Genomic DNA, 21,250 nt, shown 5'->3' with positions numbered 1-21,250 from the left:
GCCAACCGGCTGCTGGCTCTCATGCAGCCCCCTTGCTGAAGTACACAGAAGCCAGAGTCAGGCTGGAGCATTTGCTGCAATTTATGCATTTGAAATAGCAAAAAATCAACATACAAATTAAGAAAATCTGTCTCTGAAACCAACTGGCCAATTTGCATCTGAAAACTCCACTCGCCCGAGGAGCCTCCTTTGTCTGCTCATTAAGTTTTACTCCTGCGAGGTGCCACGCGCTCCGGCGCCCAGTGACCCTCCCCCCGGGAGCTGGGACGCACAGCGAGACCCCACGACCTGTCACGCAGTTCAGGCTGGGACGCGGGCTTGCCACAAGCAACGAGCCGACTTGGCTGTACTCGGATCACGCCTGCCTGTGCCATCTCCCCTCCACCCTGGGAACGGGTCACAAAGCTGCCCACAGAAGTTGGATGCAGAGGGAGTAAAGATGTTGATGGTGGAACCGCGGGGCAGAAAACTGCCCCTTGTGCAGGCATCCTGCTTCTGCCCAAGCCCAGTGACGTCTGGGTACAGGGGTACGTGTGGCAGGAGCACGAGGTGGGACAGTGACGGGTGGCTTCCCTGAAAGCCTAGGGGAAAGCTAAGCTCCCAAGCCGGCACGCTGCTTCCTGGGAATTAACAGACCAAAGCGGAGGCCCAGGAACGCTGCCAGTGGCAAGCTGGGGTTCTCAAACCTTTTGCGTCCACATCCAAGTGCCAGTGCCCCGGTGCACCCGTTTCAACCCAGCGCTCGGTGCGGCAGGCAGGGAGAGAGCCATGCGATCCCCCCGCTGCGGGGAGCGATACAAGCGCTCACCAGTGACGACTTCCAGCATAGTGGAAGCAGACAACTCCTGTACCACCCTGCCGCAACAGTGCCCGCAGGAAGACGCCCGTGCCCCCTTCCCCAAGATACAAGCGTCGTGCGCAGTCTGACAGCACGAGGCGCCTGAAAGCCGGCCAGCTGCCCACGCAGCCCGCCGGCAGAGGCCAAACACTCCTGCTCCCCGCTCCACAACCAAGTGTCTGGCTGCCCCTCTACGAGATGTCGGGCCATTCACGCAGGAGAGCTGCGGGCTCCCACCTTCCCAGCGGAAGAGCCCACTCCAGGGCGCGTTTCAACCAGCCACGCCTGCGCCACTGCAGCCGGCGGCATTTGTAAACTCCCAGGAACAAAGCTTCGCCTCCTCCTGCCCCCTGAAAGCCAGCCCGCGGCCGGCACGGCTCCTGGGAGCCAGTGGCCGAGGGACACTCGCTCCTCACTTCACCTCTCCATCCCTCCATCTAACTGCCCGTAGGAGAGCGGATGCTGCCATCAGCCTGTGAAGGCCCGGGCGCAGCGGGCAGCTCCCCCTCCTCGCAGGCAGCAACACTGCAGGCAGGAGCAAGAAGGCAAAACCAGGCTGCCATCCTGCACCTTCTCCCCCTAGACCGATTCTGAAAATAAAAACCAGCTTCCACTTGACCCGCTCCCGAGAGAGAAGGAGGCAGAAAGAGGTTTGTTGTCAATACATGAAACTGTCGCTAAGTGAAGGAGGAGAAAAATCCGGGGGGAAAGGGGGGGGGGAAACGAGGGAGGGGACAAAACCGCATTTTTACTTCTGGTGGCCAGCCAGCTGACTGACTCAGCCAGTTTGGTCGCCTGCCATATAGATTTAAAAACAAAACCCAGCTCTCGGAGAGGGGAGAGAAGGGGATTGGGATGAATGTGCTTTTTTGTTGCGTGTCGAACAGATTCTAGACCGGCCCAAGACGTGTTTAGGAAAATGGCTTCCCTGCCACACTGCGCCCAGGGGGCTCGGCGCAGAGCGAGGCGCAGCACCGGTCTGCCGCTGCCAAGATTCCCGCCACAGCACCGCTCCCGGCAAACCGCTGGGTCTGAAAAGAAGCGCGGTGAAAGGCTCCAGGGCTGGTTCCCCTCCAGCCACCTCGAGGGCTAGAGATGGTGGGCTGGGTCCCCAGGTAGGTGCCATCTACCCGCCGGGCGGCATGGCCAAGGCCAGGGCAACCCGCTGCGTCCGAGGCGTCCTGCATCTGCTGGGAAAAGCGTTGTGCGGTAGGGCCGCCTGCCGCTGCAGCCGCTCCGGGGCCGTGGGCTAGGGCTGCGTGCTGCTGGCAGCTCCCCACCTTCGCCTGCTCCCCGCTGGAGGAATGTGCACAGGAGGTGGGAGGAGCGGGGAAGAGGTTGTTTTGAAATACCGGCTCCCGTTTTATTTATCTGGATCCCACAGTGCCCATGGCACGGTAGCCACTCGTAACGAGCGCTTACCGTTCCCAAAGCGCTGTACAAACACGAACGCGCGCTCCCCACGCCCTTTGCGGCAATGCAACGCGCTGGCACGCTCGGCACGGCACCAGACACGCAGAGCTCACCGCCCCACGCCGACTCGGCGCTTCCACACAACTGGACGGTCATGAAATCGTACGTGAATAAGCAGTACTTGGCACTTTGCAGCTGCAGCAGGCATTACAAACACGAGCTGGTGAAGCCTCGTGAGCCTCCCACGCAGTGATCTCCCATAGAAACTGGCCAGCCTCCCTGGAGATTAATCCCTCGCTCACTGCGGGGAGCGCAGACAGAATAAGTTACCTAAGGAGCTGACGACAGGTAGAGTGCAAACCCTGTGGCTCTTATTCAAGATACGGAAGCACAGAAAAACCAAGGCCCTGCCCAAAGCCACCCCAGCCATCAGCAAAGCCGAGAAGAAAACCTTTGCCCTTTGGGTCCCGGTCCCCAGCACGGACACTAAGACAATACCGAAGCGTGCGCTCTGCCAGCTGCCCTGGACAAGGTATCCTCTCCAGCAGCGCCCCGCCAGCTTCGCGAGGGCTCAGAAGAGAGGCGCAGATGTGCACCCCGCCGGCGGGGGGGGAGCAGGTGCAGGACCCCCGCCCCGGGGACCGCTGCAGAGGCGCACCCGGGGAGCCTGCTGCTGCCAGCACCGGTTCACGCAGGAAGCAGGCAGACAGACGCAAGGACAGCTGCCAAGGCGGATGGGGACCCACCGCTGCAGGGCGAGGGGCACGGCTCACGGGCCGGCGGGGCTCGAGCTCTCCCCTAACCTTCAGCCTGGGGAGGGGGGGGAACAGGCTGGCCTCACCTCCGGAGATGTTTCTGATTTGAGCAGGACGCGGGGCTGGGGGCAGGGGCGGGGAGCGACGGGTAGAGGTTTGCAGCGGAGCTAAAAGGGGAGATTTAGTAACTGTCGGAAAAAATGGCTGCTTTATTGCAGGCAGCTTGTAAACCCTGGAGCCTGAAGGTCTGGGAGTAATTTCTCCCTCCCACGTGCTGGGCTCAGTTTGTACTGGGGGTCAGAGGTCAGTGCTTTTCCAAAGCATTCTGGGAAAGACGCCAACTGGAGCAAGCTGCTAAACACCGCTCCTGCAGCACAGCCCGGGCTGCCGAGAGCAGCCGGCTGGAGCGCACCGTTAACCCTTCGCGGCGCGATTCCTCCCCTCCGTCTCTCCTGGCTCCATCCCTCCGGCGCGGGAAGAGCAGGGCGGGGGAGGACGGCCGCCGCAGACCCGCCGGGGGCCAGCTGAAGCCTTGGCGTCGCCCGGGGCCTGGATTCAGCCGCCCGCGTGCAAGCTCAGCCCGCTTCCTGGCTCGCCAAGTCCCGCCGGCGGGCTAGCCCCAGGAGTCAGACTCCCAGCAGGGGAAAACAAGAGGCCGGTGGAGCGAGAGCCGAGTGCCTGCGGTAAAGCCCTGTGTTAGCCTCAGCACGGAGGGACGGGCGCCTCGCAGGAACGCGCCCAGCACCACTGCAGAAGGGAGAAGAGACGGGTACTGGTCTCCTCAGGCCCAACACCAGTCCCTGTGGCCCCCAGACGCCTGCCTCCGCCACAGCACGGCCCTGCCGAGAAGCCGGTGGGCACAAAGTCGTGACCAGCGGCACTAACCAGGTGCTCCAGGGCACCGGCGGGAGATGGCGCTCCTGTGGGCAGGATCCTGCCGGACTCCTGGCACCCCTTCTCCTCTGAAGGGAAGGATGCCTTCCCCAGTGACCTCCTGGGCCCTGACGCTCTCTCTGCCTCCACTCATCATTGCTTTCCTCCAGGGTAACGTCATGCCCAGCTGCCTTCCCCCTCTCCCCCGCTCATCTCCTGGGGGAGGCAGCGACCGGCCTCCACGTGGCATCTTCTGCTTCTCCTCAGCATCAGGTAAACACCAGGACCTACCAGTCTTGCCTCCAGCTGCTGGTGATGCTCCCCATTCCCCGGGGTGGGGGGAGCTTTAAAGGCTGCCTGCCAGGGCTCCCTTATCTCCTTAGCCACCTCCTCCGGGGCTCTGGGACAGGGTCTGGCTGGCTGGGGGAGGCATAGCTTTGCTGTCCCACCCCTGCGACGGAGCGGCTCAGGATCACCTGTGCAGGCGAGAGCACGGCTTCCTGCAGCATTTCAGCTTCCTCTCCCAGGGATGTGTGCGAGTGTTTCTGGCCTGCAGCCCAGCCCCGCTGCCCCCACCCCACCGAGTATCCGCCAGCCAGCACACAAAGAGGAAGGGAGCTCAGTTCTGTTTCTCGGCGGCATCTCTCATCTTCCTCTCAGACGCATGCCCCATCTTTCCCTCGCTTCATCTCCTTCGTGCTCAGCGCCGCGCCGACGAGGAGGAGGGGCCTGCGGTTACTGCCCAGGCAAACAGGAGACCTGAGCGCTCGACTCGGGTCTGGCTGCCGGATCTGCTGCTCTAGGCTCTTCCCCTCAGCGCAGCAGCACCGGTCCCGGTTGCCACAGACTGGCGCCCGAAAGCGCGCTGATGGGCGCACCAGGGCCCTTTGGTGGTGACACCGCTGCTCGCCATGCAGTCCCCAGCCTCGCTGCTCACTGTCAGCCAGACACCCTGCCCCAGCCTGGCCCTGCAGCTCCCATCTCTACGTCACATCGCAGGCACCCAGACAATTTCACCAGCTCCTGCAGTGGCAGTCACCCAGCTCTCCCGCTACCGCTTCTTTGACGCCTGGCGCAGGCACAGACCGCAGCCTTACTAACCGAACGGGGGGGCCAGAACCCACTGTCAACTAACCGTGTGCCGAGCAATGCTCCTGCAAAACACCGCGCTTCCCCCAAGCTGGCTGGGGGGACCCGGCTGTGCCTCTGCACCCCTCTGCCGCAAAGATGGTCACAGCGAAGAAGATGATCCCTCTCCCTCCAAACACAGACTTGTGCCTTCTTGTCTAAATCTCCTTGAATCACACTCGCATCTTTCTGATCCAGGTACAAAACGGCAAATTTCCCCACCGGCTTCGTTTATTCCATCTTTCCAAGCTCCTGTTTTCATGTCCCACCTGCAATCCCTCCAGCTCCTTCTTCGAACCTGCCTTTACAGTCAGAGCTGCTGAATCCTCTTTCATCCTCGACCATCTCTTCTGACTAATCCACATACCTCAGCCCTCCTTCTGGGCTTTCCCCGAGATCATAGCCCGGCGTTGCCTTCATGCTCCCAGCTACTGCTTCACCAGTTTCAGCAGAAAGGAGTTTGCGATGTGCACCCCCCACCCCCACGCCCTCTTCATTAAATCCTTCCGTTCCATCCCTCCCAGCTCCTCCACTCTCACCTCCAGAGAAGCCCCCAGGCTAGAAGCACTCGTGGTGCAGCCAGGGAATCTCTGTGGTCTCTCGTGTTGGAGGACTGGCCGGGCTGGGGATAAAGATCTCCTCTCAGGCTACCGCCACCCTTTCTGGTGCCAAACGCATACCCACCGACGGGAACCTGGTGCAGCAGCGCCGAGAGACCGAAGCCACAGAAACGCCACTTTGCAGGGCGCTTCCTGCTGCCGGGATGGCAGGGCTACCAAGCCTGGGGGTTACTCTCAGGAGGCAGAAATCCACAGCCCTGCTGCCCTCTGCACCCGAGGAGCACATCATCCCACCGCTCGCCCAGAGCGGAAAGAAACAAACCTCCCTTCTCCTCGAAGGGGCCCGAGGAAAACCTGCAATAGCGAACTTTGCTGCACAGGACAGATCCGAGCCAGACATCGGACCAAAGCATCCAGCTCTGGCACCAGGGCTGCAGCTCACAGCTGACCTTGCCGCATCTGCTCCAGTCAAACGGCTCCGAGCGTCTTGCCCCAGACTCCGCGCCTGCCTCAGGCCCCAGGCGCTGGCTGGAGACCTGCCAAGGAGAGGGCTGCCTGTTTGAATCACAAGCCAGAACCGGGTAAGCATCACCTTTAATAAGCCTTTCCCCTCCATCAGGCACCCCGATTTTTTTTTTTTTTTTTTCAGCTACGGTCTTGTGAGACGGAAGACCGCTTGGAGCCGAGCCAGCACCGGGGAAACCACCATTTCAAGGTCCTGCGAAGGAGCCTGTAAGAGCAGAAGGGAGCTTTGGTCGGGCGTGCGGGGGGTGATGCAAAGAGCAGGCTGTTCGCTGGGAAGCTGCTGCCGCTTGCCAGGAGGCGGTGGGGGAGGAGGCAGCAGATGTCCGCAGACAGCATTTGCCGAAAGCCTGCAGCGCTCCAGCCCAGCGAGGGGAGGAAGGCGGCGGCTGGTGCCACTGCTGCTGCATTGTAATTGAACAGGACAAACATGACAGAGTCTGCCGAGAAAGCTTACGCTGCCTTTCCCTCCGACAACCGCTACTTCAGCAACGGGAAGCGGGAGTCCCAGGACCCCAGCTGGGGGTCAGAGAAAGACCTCAGGATAACTGTCGAGAGACCTCGAACGCAGCAAGAAAAAGCCCTGCTGTGGAAAACTGCAAGACCCTTCTTCCCCAGGCGAAGGCAGCGTGCTACAGTCCAGGAGCTGCCTTTATTCCGGGCATACGCGACAGCCGGGCACCGACAGACAGAGCCCAGGCAAGTGCCCGAGGATGGAGGCCCAACAGATTCCCGGCGGAAAGAGGAAGAGAGGCCGGGAGGTCTGGCCGCAGCCTCCCCCCCTTTGGGCACTAGAGCAGCGGAGCCAAAAGGGGAAACCCCCACCATCACCAAGGGGGGCCCACATTTCCCCCCCTCGTTTTGCAGAGGACGCAGAACAGGGCCACCGGCGCTGTGGTGGGCAGCCGGTGAGCCCAAGCCCAGCCGCGCTGCTTTTGGTGCGAGCGCGAGGTGCTGGCGGGGCTCCGAGGCAGCCCACGTGGTTCTCGTTTCCTGCCTCTGGGCAGGGGAGGTTGGCTTCCTCCCCACCCCACAACAGTGAGGCCGAACAGGGGGGCTCTGCATCCAGCAGCTACCCCACAAAACACCCTTCTCCCACAGGTTGTGTCCCGCACCTGGGATGCGGCGAGCTGGGCGGCATCGGTCTGACGAGATGTACGGTGACAGGGAGCAGCACCGTAAAGAACTGGCCAATGGCACCGGGTCACCCGAGGGCAGCGGCAGGTCCCAGGCGAGCCATCCTCCCGTCAGACAGCATCCCGACCATCGCCAGGGTCTACGCCACCCTCTCTCACTCGCTCACTGCCCAGACCATTCAAAAGGATCTTAAAATCCTCAGAAAAATTGGCGCTTGCCCGTTTCGGATGGAAAGGGACTGACTTCAGCCAGAGGGGTCTTTGGCTCGTTAAGCGATACCACCCTCGGGCTTGTTGTTCAGATCAAATCAAGCAGTTCCTGGGCTCCTCCTACAGCATACTGAGATGCAGTCTGGCACTTGGGTCCACTTGAGTCCTCTTAAAATAAAAATTAATTGATATGCAAATCAGACGAGGCATTAGACTAGTCTACTGGCCAAGGGCGATGCACAGATTCCCCCCACTGTTTCACGCCACAATCCCGACTCCCCCACACCTCTCCTCCTTCCCGAGCCCAGGGTCTGCCGTTAGCCACGGCTCTCCAGAGCAGGGCGGGACCCCGTGGATGCACACCTTGCGTGCAGAAGGGAGCCTGCGCGGCCCGCGTTCTTCTTGAACCAGGTCCCAGCTCTGCCTCGTCCCCTCCCCGACCATCAGCACGTCACGTCTGGCCAGAGCGCTGCTGGGCTCTCGCCTCGAGCTGAGCCACTTGCACACAATCTGAGTTTGAGTCCGCTAAGTAGGACAACAGAGCTACTCTGGTTGCATCAAGCTCTGTGCCCAGTGGGGAGGCAGGGAGGTAGCAAGAGAAGAGCGCGCCTGGCCTCCTGGCGTGTTTGCTATTGGTGTGTTTTCTATCAATTTCCAAGAGAGATCAATTCTTTGCGCGCTCCCGATAGCCTTTCCAAATACAGTGCAAACTGCAACCACAGCCCCAGCCATCGCGCCACCCGCAACCAGGGACGGCCAGGGATCAAACGCCGAAACAGCAGCCAACCAACGCGCTCGGGATCAGGTCTTGGAGGAAAGGCAACCCCAAAACACGCCACTGCTCCTGGACACGCTCACCTCTCCTCTCTCTCCCCTTCCAACTAACCAGCCATCAACTACAGCTACCCTCTCCTGCAATCTTGTTTCAACCTGAGGTTGGGCAAAGCAATTAACCTCTCCATCTGGTTGCAGCGAGACGAATACAAAGCTTGGCATCACCCAGACAGGGATCAGCAGCCTCGAGGGATGCCAACATCGCCCCTTTCCACAGAAAGGGCTCGGAGCACGGCACTGCCAGCATCAGCCTGAGAACTAGGAAATCCTAGGAAATCCTGCCTCGCTGGTGTTAAACCTACCCACCGTGGACCTCAGAGGGCGACCTAAACGGGGAGAAGTACTGAAGGCAGGTAGCGTATTATTGCAATAGCCTCAGATTTGTTGCGCAGGGGTCCATACCAGCATCAGAAAAGAAGCCCTTAAAAAAAAAAAAAAAAAGTCTAAAACCTACTAATCCAAGGCATACATATTAATTAGACTAGGACTTGGCAAAACAACTTTCAATTAAAAAGCACAGTAAACGAACCGATAAACGTTTGCCACCAGTAGCTGAGTCTCTCTGAATATTTCAGAGCACTACGCAGGGTGGGGAGCAGTCACTTGCACGTAAGGTTCCTGATCGCACAAACTCTCTGGTGGGTAAATCACTCTTCTCACTAAAAAAACCAAACCCAAACACACCTGCAAAATCAGGGCTAAAATTACATCTATAGCAAAATATTTGTAAGCGACAGGACACTTCTTAAGGCAAAGTAACTCCTTTTTTATCAACAAAACGCTTACAACTTCAACTCATGAAACTGACTTGCAGCGAGCAAAACCAGGCTTGGGGTTCGGGAGGGTTTTTCGGTTGGTCGGTTTTGTTTTTTGAAGCAGGCCCCAAAGCACAGATTCAAACACCGAATCCCGTGATTTTTTATTTGTTTGTTTGTTTTTTTAAAAAGAGAGTTTTAAAAGAGCGAGGAACAAAACTCACATCAAATTCTCCGATGGAGGTGGGCAACCTAGGCAGATCATTACTGAGCCGCTGACTTGCGGAAATGTTTTGGAAGGAAAGGCGCAACTGACTGAAGTACAGCCCTGTCCCTGCACTTATCTGTTCTTCGTTTGTTGTCTTTCCCATGAGATCAGTACAGGACGACAAACGGGGCTTTGGACTTTTCTCTTGCAGCGTCAAGTTCACGTGAAACAGGATGCCCCACTGACAACCAGGAAACTAATTAAAGAGCACAAACCCCATCTTCTGCAGCCATTCTAAACCAGATACGCACAGGTGGCATCACAGAAACAAATAACAGTAACAAAAAGGTATTCAACTATTTTTTGAATACTTTTCCCACGTGTTCCGAGCTCCGGGAACGAGCTGGGACAGAGAAGCTCGTGCCATCTCTGCGAGAAGCCGACTGGAGAGCTGCACTCGTACTTCCCAGCAGCAGAGCGAAGGCGCTTGGCCTCCGCTGTCAAACGCAATCTCAGCTTCTGCCCGTGAGCCCCGAGGAAGGAAAGGGGACATATCACTCATTTTCCAGGTGGAGGAGGGGACACAGCCCCAGGGAGGTGCTTTCTCCTGCCCAACACAGCAGAAAGCCGGGGATGGGTGGAGCGACGAAGAAAAGGGAGAGGAGGGCACGGTTCTGGTGCCCGCATCCCACTTCGGGCTGCCAGGCCTGCACAGGCTGCCAAATCAAATAGCTATCCAGAGCCGCGCTCCTGACAGGCGTACAGGCAAAGCCCTCAAAGCAGGACCGGCGCGAGGCTCCTTCCACCCAGGGCAATGGCCGCCCACGTCTGATGCTCATCCACCACGACTGGCAGCAGCTGATGCCTACGGATCGCACAGAAACCTCCATCCCTCCCCGCTGGAGAAGCTCCCCAGCCCACTGCAGTTTTACAGGCTCCAACCCGTCCCTCCGCCCCAGTCCCCGTGAGATGCCTTTTTACCACTGGAAAGGGATCTGGGACGCTGCGAGGACACGCGAGAGGGATGGCGGGGACCAGCCTGTACCCCCAGCGCCTCTCCGGACAGAAGCGCTTGTTGGGAGATCAGCGCCGTGCTCGGCAGGCTCTGCTGAAGGAAACCGGACAAATGCAAGGGCAGACCTTCGGCACCTCACCGAGGGGGAGCTCATCCAAAACTAAGGGCTCCCTGCTCAGCGCCGTCTTACCAAGGGAAGGCAGGCAAGTCACGGCTTATTTTGTGCTCTGGTTTCTCCTACCCTAACGTGGCTGCTCAGCCAAAGGGGCAAGTCACACAAGACTGTCCCTTTCGAGTCAAACCCTGTGCCGGCGGCACCTGTGTTCCTACACCCCCGTGCGCACCGGCACCCTGCCGTCCCCCTGGGATGGGGAGACCGCCAGCCTGGCATCCGGCGGCGGTCCTTCCCACGAGCCTCACGGACCGACACGCAGCGCATCCGCATGCAGGAGCCTCTGTCTGCGACCGCAGTAGAAGTAAAACCACTGCCGTTCAGAAAAAGCATAATTAGCCAAGATTAAACAGCCAGTAGCTATGCTGGCAGCTGGGAGGGAAGACGCAGACCACCACCTCCCTGTAGAAGAGGAGTCACTGCTTCCCTGCGCCCAATCGTGCGCCCTCCGAGAGCCCTGCGGGTCTCGCTCCCGCTGTGCCCAGCTCTGGCAGGAGGCATAGAGCCCGCTCGCCCCGATCCTAGAAAGCGTATATACCACAGCATACAAAATCCTTCCTATCTTCTTTTCCAAACCCATCTCGCCCCCTCTCAACTGGGACCCCCTCATAAAAGTAAGAAGAGACAGGCCTTTCCTGGCATTTCCTTTTTCTGAAAAGGCTGTAAAATTTTCCAAGCGTAGCCAGAGCCAGAGCAAAGTTTGTCAGGAGCTCAGCTCATTAGGCGGCTGCTCAAGGAGCCCCGCGGGAGGCGCAGGCTGCATAATTCAAAACAGCTTGGACCCTGGAAAAGAAAATAGAAACCAGGCTGCGAGAGCGAGGGGGGCAGCTCCAGCTCCGGCGTAACCCCTGCTCCGGGAGCGCCCCATCCGCGGGGCTCGAGAGGAGCCCCGGCCCCAGCAGAGGTGCTGCGGCCAGCCCAAGAGGAGCTGGCACCAGGCAGAGGAAATTCCAAGCCTGTTGCTTCTGGCAGCCGCGCCGGGCCCTGGCTAGGACCTCGGCAACCTGGAAACCGGCTACTCAGCAATTTTCTTGCCATCCAGAGGGCTTGTTCTGAACCACAGTTTCACTTCCCCCTCCCTGCGTCGCAGCCCGAGAGGCAGGGAACACCAGAGGCAAAAAAAACGTTTGCTCAAATGCTGTCGTGACCGAGGCCCCCCCAAACTGCTCCGCTCCGGGACGGCAGTCTGGAGCTGCCGCCGTTCCCCCCGTTGCATCTGGGGGCGGGCAGAGCAGAGGAAACTTGCTTGGACCAGCCCTAGGTCTCCCCAGTTCCTTTTGCTCCTTGCCAGAGAAAAGTTCAAACAAGGCTGCACAGAGGCAGGACACAGGCAGCTTTCAGCCCAACCTAACTGCTGCGCTCGAGGCTCGCCTGTGGCCGGACCCGCTCCCTTCAGGCCCTGTCTGGCCCGATCCTCCACTGCAGATCAGCGCTGGAACGAATCCCGCCGAGGAAGCAGTGAAAGCTCCAGTGCTGCAGGGGTTTCCACAGCCTCGGCCAGCTTGCAGTTGGGAAGAATTGCCCAGAGATGCGGCCCGCGCTCTCGCTTACTGCCCTTCAGAGCTCCCCCCATCCAGCTCCCCGCTGCCCCGAGCATGGAGACCTGCGGCGTGGCTACTCAGGACCCTTGCAACAGCCTTTTTGTAAGCCAGCATCCTCTTACCGATCGCAGCCTCCCACTGTGCCTTTCCCAAGGAGCCAGGAGCCCAGCGCTGCGTAACAAGAGAACGAAGCAACAGTCATCGCACCCGCTGCTGAAACCCCCTTCCCATCTGCAGGGGGGCACAACTGCTCACTGACACGCAGCTTTTTAGCGGGGCCTTTCTTCCAAAGAGGATATTAAGAATATACTTTCTATTAGGAAGCGTGCAAGGCTCCACAGAGTCCCTGCCTGCAGAACCAGGCACACCTGATCAGTCACCAAGCCCTGGGTGGCAAGCCAAGGAAGAACATCCGCGAAGCCAACTTCAGGAGGGGATGCACTGCAAACAGAGAGAAACAGCTTCTCCTAATTTAAACCCTTAAAAGGAACCTGGGTATGGCCCTCCAAAGAAGGGTGCAGCATTCGGGGAGAGCGGCATTTCTCTGCAGAGCACGCACCGGACGAGGACGCGGTGCTCCTTGGAGAACCAGACGCTCGACTCGGCTAGCCAGGGACACGGTTTGCGACTTCTGCTGTAACCACACCAGTCATAGCTTTCCAACTCACGGTTTTCTCAGCTGGGCAAATCCTGGGTGTGAGACACTGGGGGACTGGAAAGCTCACAATGCACCGAGCATTGAGGAGACTTCATGAGAGAAGCTCCTGACCTCCAGCTTCTCAGAGGGCTGGAAAAGCCCCCTTACGCCTGGCCTTGAATAGGAGGCTGAGACCCAAAGAGGCAGCTGAGTAGGAGCGGAGCGATCAGCAGGAATTGGGAATCCTGGCTCCTGTCCCTAGCTCTGCCCCATATTCCCTTCCTGTCTTTGGTTAAGTCATTTCCTTTCACTTTTCCTCCCAGTCTCTATTTCGGAGGTGGAAAAAAAACCCCAAGCCCTTGCTTCTGCAGAGCGCTCGAAACCTCCTCCGGCCTGTGACCGTGCAGAACATCGCTACTGCCAGAGGCTGCAAGACACCCAGCGTGCAGGGGCCACGCTGCTCGCACAGACCCCAGCAGAGCCTGGCATTTCCTGTGCTTACATTTTGAGAAGCACAGAGTCTGTAAACAGCCAATGCCGCGGAGCATCTTCTACACAAACCATATCCTGGCCAGTTCCTCTCCTCGACCACTGCGGTAAGCGGCCGAGCAAGAGAAGGAAAGCTGCTCAGCTGAGCCGTGACAGAAGGAGCACACGGCACTGCTCCAGACAGCCCCCCTGCAAGGAGGTGGCCCTCAAATCAGCAGCAGCAAGGATGGGGAAGGGGAAGATAGAGCAATGGGAGAGGCAGGGCAAAAAGCAAAACTGCAAAAAAACCAACCCAATCAGCAGCCCGAAGAGGCAGGATGGAGCAGAGGTGCCTGAGGAGCGCGGCCCTCCTGCTCCCTAGCAGATCCGTCCTGTGGCCTCCCACATACTTCAGGGAGAGGGAAGACCGGTAGGCATAGGCAGGAACAAGGAGCACTCTGTGGTTTTGCTCGGTATTTCAGGCCATCTCTCACACAGGAGGAGCTCTGCTTCGCTTTCCAAGTCTCGCCCTCTCTGGCACGGATCACAAACCTGGCTTCTGGCCCAGGACTTGGCTCCAGCAGAGCTCCTCACCAAACAGGGTGACGCCCCACCTCTGGGCACAGCGCACAGCCCAGTCTTAAAGCCATCTTGAGGCTATTAGCCCAGCATCAGAAGAGGCTCCCCATCATCCCCTAGCTGGGATTCGAGGCATCTTGGGTCGTAGCTGAAGAAAACCAAACCCCAAACCCAGCTCCTACTCTTGGTGGGAAGCAAAACCCAGCAACAAAGCGCCGTTTTCTCTAGCAGCTCCGGCCGAAGCCGGCACGCAATCCACCCGCATCGGGGAAGCGCAGTCTCCCAAAGAAGCCCAGGTGCAGCTAGCATGTTCCTCTGCCTACAAGCTGCCTGGAAAGATGCAGCAGGAGAAGACACCAGGTGAAGACCCTGCCCTCCCATCACTGGCCATGCGGAGGGGTTGGAAAACGCTGCCTGATGGACCGGTCTGGCAATCTAGCAAGGACGCCGGGATACAGGGGAGCCACTTGCGCACAAATGCCGACAGCTGCCAAAGAACCGGCCCACCTCTCCAGAAAAAGCTGAGCGCTTGCTCAGAACAGGTTTCCGCTCGTCGCTTTACGGTGCTGAGGCCCATCATCCTCACACCGCTTTCTCCAGCGGAGGGTTGCGGCTGGCATCAAGGCAAGCCTGCCCATTGAGGAGCGGCATGTCTCCGACAGCCCGTCCCACGCCCTGGGAGAGGGGCGGCAAGCTGGGAAGGGAGGTCCGAGGCCAAGCAAGCTGGACTCGGAGCTGGTCAGGATGCCCAACAGCAGCGCGCACGTTTCTGAGGCTCGGCGCAGGCTTTGGATCGCCACACCGAGGTGTCCCACGCTCCGTCTCCTGCCACACCAGGGACCAGACCACCCAGGGCAGCGACAAGCCCAGCTCTGCTCACCACGGACACGGGGAGCGCGCAGGGCTCCTGGCAAGCCGCCCCTCTGTAGCGTGGCTCTCCCTTAAATCAAGGGCAGGTGCCAGCGACGCAAACTGCTTCCTCTACGCTGGCTCCTGCCGAGTACAGCCCTGTGGCAAGTGCAAGCGCCACCGCGAACCGGTCCCAATTAGAACAAAATCCATCACCCTCTCCACCTTTGAGTTTCAAAGAAAACCAGGTAGGGAGAAAACAAAACCAGCTCCCCGTTCCCAGGAAGGGCCTGGTGCCAAGCAGATGACCTGGAACAGGCATTACGGAAGGAGGAAGGGTGCCTCTCATCCACGCCACGTGGTTTGGCTGGTGCTGCCTCCCGGGGAGAGGCCAAGGAAGGGCAAAATACAGCAACAGAAACCATCCCCGCCAACCTCCGGTAACAGTTCCTGGGTACCTTCCACCCAGGGCTGCCTGGGGTGGTGCTCGCAGATGGGAAGCCAAACTAGACGAACAAAGACCGACCTGCCGGAAGGTAGGATGCAACTTTGAAACAGAAGTTGGGAAGAACTGAGGAATCTCATTTCGGCCACCCTCACTGCCCCCCCCCCCCGCCCAGTGCCGCACAGAGCTGCTGGAAGCGCACAAGTGAGAAGCAAAGCAGCTGCAATGCTTCCTAGGCCCCTTGCTTCCTCAGCTTCAGCACCGCAGGAAACCTCGGAGGGTTTTTTTCATCTCATGGAGATCGACTACATGAAGTCAGTATCCAAAGCCCCCCTCTCCCCCCCCAGCCCCATGCGCGAGATCACCAGAAGATGCGTTTGCCAGTCAACATCTTCCTGGGAGGAAAGGAGAGCCGAGTGACACCGAGTCCTGACCTGCATTAGATTTTGATTTGCCAGAAGAGTCATGCTGGCAATCCTCCTAGCACTTCACTGATGCAGCTTAAAGAACACTGACAAAATATTGCTGCATCTGTACATCACATCGCTATGGCATCTCTAGCCTTCGTTATATCATATATCCACGCATCTGCATACCGTGTTGCCTGTTAAAAACACCAAAAAGCAGACACAAACGTAGCACAACTCTCCTATGTTCCCCCTCGGTCCAGGGCACTGGCGCGGTGCCAGGTCTTTGCCAAAAGAGCAACGGCACGAGGAAAATGACATTTGCAGGGCAAGCTCCGGGCTTCTGCTCGGCTGCGGGGGATGGCCGGCATCCCTGGGAGGAGGCAGCAAGAGCAGCTCAGCGGCCGCAGGCTCGCAGGTGGAGCAGACCCCTGATGCATTCTTGGACAGGAACAGCAAACTTGTGCTTTTCCACAGGGGACGTACCCCCCCAGAAGAGGCCTGCTTGGGAGATCGGTCAGTCAGGGTATTTAAAAGTGGATGGAGCCCTAAGGAATTAAGAGCTGGCAGCCAGCCTGTGCCATCCCCAGGAAATGGCTAGACCCGAGCAGCTTAAAACCCATCCTAGCAGCTGGAATACACACTTAGTGCCAGCAAAAGCACATCTGGACCTGGGGCAGGGGGGACGGGACGGGACACAGACACATCCTCGAGCGCTCCAACGGCTAAAAAATTTCACTCTTGGCAGCCGCCGAGCCTGACACAATCACCTGAGGCGGCGCAAAGAAGCAAAGGCTGTCCTGATGTCAACGCTGAACTGGACGCTGTACTGACAAGAGACAGGGGCACGGCAAACAATCCCAGGACCCGTGTTTTACTCAGGACTCTGCGACTAGCTGAAGACGACCGGGGTAAGCTACAAAGAGCAACGCCTAGACAGCGGTGAGAACCAGCCACCGGTTGGGACAGAGCTGATGCTCCCCGCAGAGGGAACCAAGAGCCTCCTCTGTAGCTACCGCTCCCTTCTGCACCCCTTCACGCAGCAAGCGCCGCTGGGAGGGAGAGTGCTCACAGCGTTTCAGCAAGAAAGAACAGCAGCGGGGAGAAGGAAAAGCAAAGTTCCCCCCCCCTCCACCAAACACGTCCCCTGTATTCAGAGGACATGATGCCAGCTGGGTCGACGTCTCACTAGAAAAGTCAAAGGCTGAGTTGAGCTTGGACCTAAGGGACTCCAAGCCAGCACAGGCGAGGTCCACCGCTCTGCAGAGCTGCTGAAGTGCAACTCCAGCGCACCCCCAGAAGCTGCACTGGAGCAGCATAACCCAGCGAGCTCAGTACGTCCAGCCCAGCGGCTTCACACAGCGGTCTGTCCCCTCTGTCACACAGTGGCCTGAGAGCCACCTGCCAACAGCAACACAGCGAGATGCAAGAGGCGGAGGGCTTTAAAGTACAAAACATAACTATTTCACTTTCTTCAACTGAACAACAACTGCAGTTTCAAGTTTCTGAGTAAGCTTTCCTTTAGCTGCTTTCTTTTTCTTTTTTGTTGTTTTTTTTTTTTTCCCCTCCAGTTGAGGGGGGGGGGTGGGGGGGAGGGTGGTCTGGAAAGAAAAAAGGGACTTTTCGGGGCAGGGACACATAGTAACACCTACAACACTGCCCCGCAGAAAATACCAACCACCACGAAATGGATTTTCAAGGTAACCAAGATACGGGCCAGGGTGGCAGGGAGGCACCGATCACACCGCCCGCCCAGCTAAAATGGCAACACACGTGAAAAAAACAGACAAAAAGGTTCTAGAGCATTTAGGGTGTGAACGCTCATGGAGAAAGTCCCCGATGGAGCAGATAATTGCTGTAGAGACGGCACGCCGATACGCTCATCCTTCTACCAAAGGGAAAGAGAGAACGAGACAACAACGTCGACCCGGTGATTTTTGCACTAGTACCAGCCTTGGGCACGTCTTACATACCCACGTGTGGTGGCAGCCAGCGTTATCGTGGGCACCGGCCTCGCTTCGGCACTGACACAGACTCGCCGTGCGACCTTGGGCAAATCACTTCCTCTGTGACTCACTTTTCTTATCCCTCCTGCCGCCAAAGTAGCAAACCAAGGCGCACGCACATCCCTTTGCAGAGACCTGGCGACCGACGGGTGGAAGGAGCTGCGCGTCGTTACCGCGTGCCTGGCACGAAACGGCGTCCGGGCAGGATAACGAGAGGTAGCGGCGTTCGCAGCGGGTCAAGAACGCGCAGCTAAGTCTCCCGTAGCACCGCTCTGCGGGGAACGCGCCGCAGCCAAAGGTGCGCCGCGGTCCTCCGCGCCACGCTGTCGACGGCCCTTTGCCTCGCGCAGCCGGGACGCAACCGTATGACACGGCAGCCCGACACCCTGTCAAACAGCGCTGCCCCCGAGGCGCGCAGACGCCGCACACAACAACACAACAGCCTGCCCTGTCATGTAGCATTACTTATGTGTTCAGATATGCATCCTTCTCACATTTCTACTCCAGCAAGTGGTTGCTAGCAAGAGCGGGGCTAGGACAAGTTCACCACCTGCTAAAGACACGTCCCTAATACAACGCAGGGAAGGTTTTGTTACATCGGTTCCCTTCTGCGCACGAGGAAAGTGTGTACGTGTGGTGTTTCTCCCCCCACCCCCCCCTTTTTTTTTTTTTTTCCCCTCTCTCTCAGCCGACCGCACGCCTGGTTTACCTCAAGAGGGAAGAGGAGCCCATCGCCTAGGACACCACAAAGAGAGGGGAGAGCCGTCCCCTGACATCTAGCACGGGCTCCGACGGGACCGCTTAGTTAAACCCCACGCGAGACGCGGCGAGTCCGGATACGGGAATCCCGGTTCCGATCCTCCCTGGGGTTTGAACAGCACCGATAACGCCTCGCAACATTCGGAGCGGCCTGGGTAAAAGCGGGCGCGGTGCGAGCAAGTTCTTTGCGCCCGGAGCGGAACCCCACTCGCGGTGGCGCTGGGTTACGGGGACCCGGAGCGAGTCAAGCGGGAAGGGCCACGCAGAGCGGGGGCGACGTCCAAGACGCGCCCGAGGAAAGCGGGAGCGCTGACAACGCGTCCCCGGGCCCGGAGCAGCGGCCGCGAAAGGCGCGGACCCGCGGGGGAAGCGGCGGGCAGGCCGAGCGCCGTCTCCCCGCCAAGTTCTCGCCGCCCCCACCCGCGGCCCACGCCGCCGCCGCCGCCGCCCCCTGGGAGTTGTAGTACGGCGGCGGGCTGGGACCGCGGCTCCCGGCTGCCCCCCGCGCACCGGGATGCGCCCGGATGACAGCCCCGAGGCGGGCCCGGCTGCGCGGAGCGGCGCGGAGCGGCACGGAGCCCCGGCCCCCCCCCCTCCCTCCCCGGGGCGGAACAATGGGGCGGCGGCCGCCCGGGCCCGGCGGGGCAACTCACCTCGGCGGCGGCGGCGGCTCAGGGCAGGCCGGGCGAGCCCGCCGGGGCGGCGCGGCGCGGCTCCGCGGGTTGCTGAGGGCCGGCCGGCGGCGCGGGGCCGGCGGCGCGGGCCGCGCTCATGGCTCGGCCGCCCGCCGCGGGGCGCGGGGCCGGGGCCGGCGGCGGCGCTGCCGGCGGAGCCCCCCGCCCCGCCGCGCCGCTCCTTCCGCCGGCAGCGGCAGCAGCGGCGGCGGCGGCGGCTCCAGCCCGCGCCCGCCGGCGGAGGTGAGCGTCCGGCCGCGGCGGGCCCCGGCTGCCCGCCCGGCCCCGGGCCGCGGGCGGCTTCCCCGCGCTGCGGCGGGCGGCCGGGCGCGGGCGGCGGGCTGCGGTGCCGGCGGGCGCGGCGGCCCGGGCGCGGGCGGGGACGCCGTGGCGAGGGGCGAGGCGCTGCGTGCCGAGTGCTCCTTTCTCCGCCGGAGCCTGAATAATCATTTGGAGAAACAGGATCATTCACTTTCCTCCGAGCGCGGAGCCAGGCGCTGCCCTGTCAAAATAAAAGCCCCGCGCGCTGATTAACCGCTTCCTCGTCGCGGGCGCTCCGCCGGCCGCCCAGCGGCCTGCCGGGGACCAGCACCGAGCCGGGAGGGGGCCTGGGGAGGGGGGGGGGCCTGCCTGGGGGTCGCCGGCGGCCTCCTCGAGGGGAGACGTCGTCTCCCTGCCAGCGGCCATCCAGGTGCGGGAGATGTCGCCCGTCCCGTCGTCTCGCGCACAGGCACGGTCGCACGCGGGTCCCAGCATCGCCCGCACGCAGCGGCACTGCGTCCCGGACCTCCCCGCGACGGCGGCGGGACTTCTCCTCTACCGAGCATCTCTCTGCCCTGCTTCGTCGCCCAAAACATCGGCCTGCGAGCCTCCGAGTCGTTCTGGTCGTGCTGACAGCCTTGGGCATCCTGCTCTCGAGCCTCGCTGCGCTGGGGGGAGGTCCCACACCTGAGCCCCCGTTCTGCCGCGTCTCCCCGAGCCCATGCACGAGACGCACGAGGGCTGGCCCCAGCACCTGGGGAGGGCGGCGCGCTACTGTCTTCACCAACAAGTTTTCCACGAGTTAACCACCCTCCTCCCCTGAGCAACGGCCTCCATCGACAGCTACACCGGGGCGGGGGTGACGGGAGCGGGGAGAGGCAGACGAGGCCTGAGGAGCAGAGGGACACAGGAGGCGAGATGGCCGGGGATAGCCGGGTGCGGGCCCGGGTGGAAAGAGCGTCCATCTCAAACGCACCGTTTGCTTCGGCCGGGCGGTGGGAGTGCAGCCCTCCACCGACCTCGGGAGCTGCGGCCCGACAGCGGGCTGCTGCTGCTGCTACAGGATGCAGCTGAGAGAGGACACAGCTGGCTCGCTGGCTTCCTGCGCTCTGTGCCTGCTCCCTCCCCCTCGCAGGCAGAAGGGAGCCGCACAAGTGCACGCACACGCGCGCACACACACACACACATCAGGCTATTAAGCCAGTCCACCCGCTTCTGGATGATGCCAGCAGCATCCTAACCAGGATGTGTCACCTTCCTGTCTGCAGTGCACTAACTGCTCGGGGGTGGGCTGGGAAGAGAGGGCTGGAGGCAGGGACCACTTGGCAGCATCTCCCAGCATTGCAGAGATAAAGGGGATCCAGGGACAAGCGATCCATCTCCGCTGATGGGAAGAAACAGCAGCAGCAGCAGCAGCAGCCCCGATTGAAAAACGAAAACACACCTCGCCCCTCCCGCTCCGCCTGCGCGCACATCCGCAGCCGCCCACCGGGGCCGGACCCCCCCGGTCGCTCGCCCTCCCGCGGCTCGGGGCGAGGAAGCCAGCCTGCCCCTGGGAAGCAGAAGCAGCCCCTGGGAGGAGGCGGCAGCGGGGGGGGACACACACCCCCCCCCCAAACACACGCACACACACGCACACCCCCCGAAAACCGGGGGGGGGCCGCGGCGGGAGCGCGGGCAGCGCGTGCGGCAGCGCCCCCTGGCGAGGAGCGAAGCGCGGCGGGCAGCGCGCGGGCAGCGCAGGCAGCTGAGGTTCCCCCCCGCAGAGGTAGCGCCGCTGCCCCCCCACCACCCCCGTTCCCCAGCCATGCAGGCAGCGGGCGATGCTGCGGGCAGGGCCAGGCAGAGAGCAGCGGCGGCCGGCAAGAGACGCCCGAGGGCGGGCAGGAACGCACCGGCCGCTCCCAGACCCAAACAGAAAGGACGGGACGTCGGTCTCTGCAGGCACCTCTTTGTCCCCAGCACAGGGTGGCTTCGCCAGCCTGCAGAAGTGCCCTGGGGGAAAGCAGCCGAGCCTGGAGCAGAGGGAAGGGTTTTTCCTTGGGCGGTCGCCGGGGACCCCTTTGCAAAAAGCAGCATCGAGCGTTGTTTGCTTATGCGGGGCACCCTGACGTATTCCTCCCGGGGACCGGGGAGCAGCGAGGCCACGCGTCTCCTTGCCTCTCTGGTGAGCTCCCAGGCGCCTCGTCGGCAAGCAGTGACATA

General features: G+C 60.8%; 2 protein-coding genes across 4 annotated transcripts in view; one reads left to right on the top strand and one right to left on the bottom strand.

Moving 5' to 3' along the window:
• The window catches only part of BCL9L (BCL9 like), a 68,793-nt gene that overhangs the window by 30,901 nt on the left and 16,642 nt on the right, over positions 1 to 21,250 (bottom strand). Inside the window, exon 1 of one of the 2 annotated variants that reach the window (XM_075774744.1) lies at positions 18,764 to 19,261. The exons of the other annotated variant lie outside the window; for it this stretch is intronic. The gene's annotated coding sequence lies outside the window, so the exon portion shown is untranslated. Of the gene's footprint in view, positions 1 to 18,763; positions 19,262 to 21,250 lie in introns of those variants that run through there. 2 annotated transcript variants of the gene reach the window in all.
• Positions 2,499 to 8,697, top strand: LOC142604930 (uncharacterized). Of its 2 annotated transcripts, none has more exons than XM_075774751.1 (3): positions 2,499 to 2,783; positions 6,217 to 6,997; positions 7,191 to 8,697. In XM_075774751.1, exons 2-3 carry the CDS (start codon positions 6,520 to 6,522, stop codon positions 7,466 to 7,468), a joined length of 756 nt encoding a protein of 251 aa, XP_075630866.1. In that variant the 5' UTR covers positions 2,499 to 2,783; positions 6,217 to 6,519; the 3' UTR covers positions 7,469 to 8,697. The 2 variants fall into 2 exon arrangements, with proteins under 2 accessions (XP_075630866.1, XP_075630865.1); XM_075774750.1 differs by lacking the exon at positions 2,499 to 2,783 and adding an exon at positions 4,823 to 6,148.

Source organism: Balearica regulorum, chromosome 23 (genome assembly GCF_011004875.1).
Source record: "Balearica regulorum gibbericeps isolate bBalReg1 chromosome 23, bBalReg1.pri, whole genome shotgun sequence".
NCBI lineage: Eukaryota > Metazoa > Chordata > Aves > Gruiformes > Gruidae > Balearica > Balearica regulorum.
Note: the sequence above shows the minus strand (reverse complement) of the source record. Positions and strands in the feature narration are given on the sequence as shown.

What these genes read in the sequence shown, in the direction of transcription:
- LOC142604930 (XM_075774751.1), top strand. Translation starts at nt 6,520, where the DNA reads ATGACAGAGTCTGCCGAGAAAGCTTACGCTGCCTTTCCCTCCGACAAC. An exon ending in GGCGCTGTGGTGGGCAGCCG is followed by an intron (nt 6,998 to 7,190) that starts GTGAGCCCAAGC and finishes CTTCTCCCACAG; the next exon opens with GTTGTGTCCCGCACCTGGGA.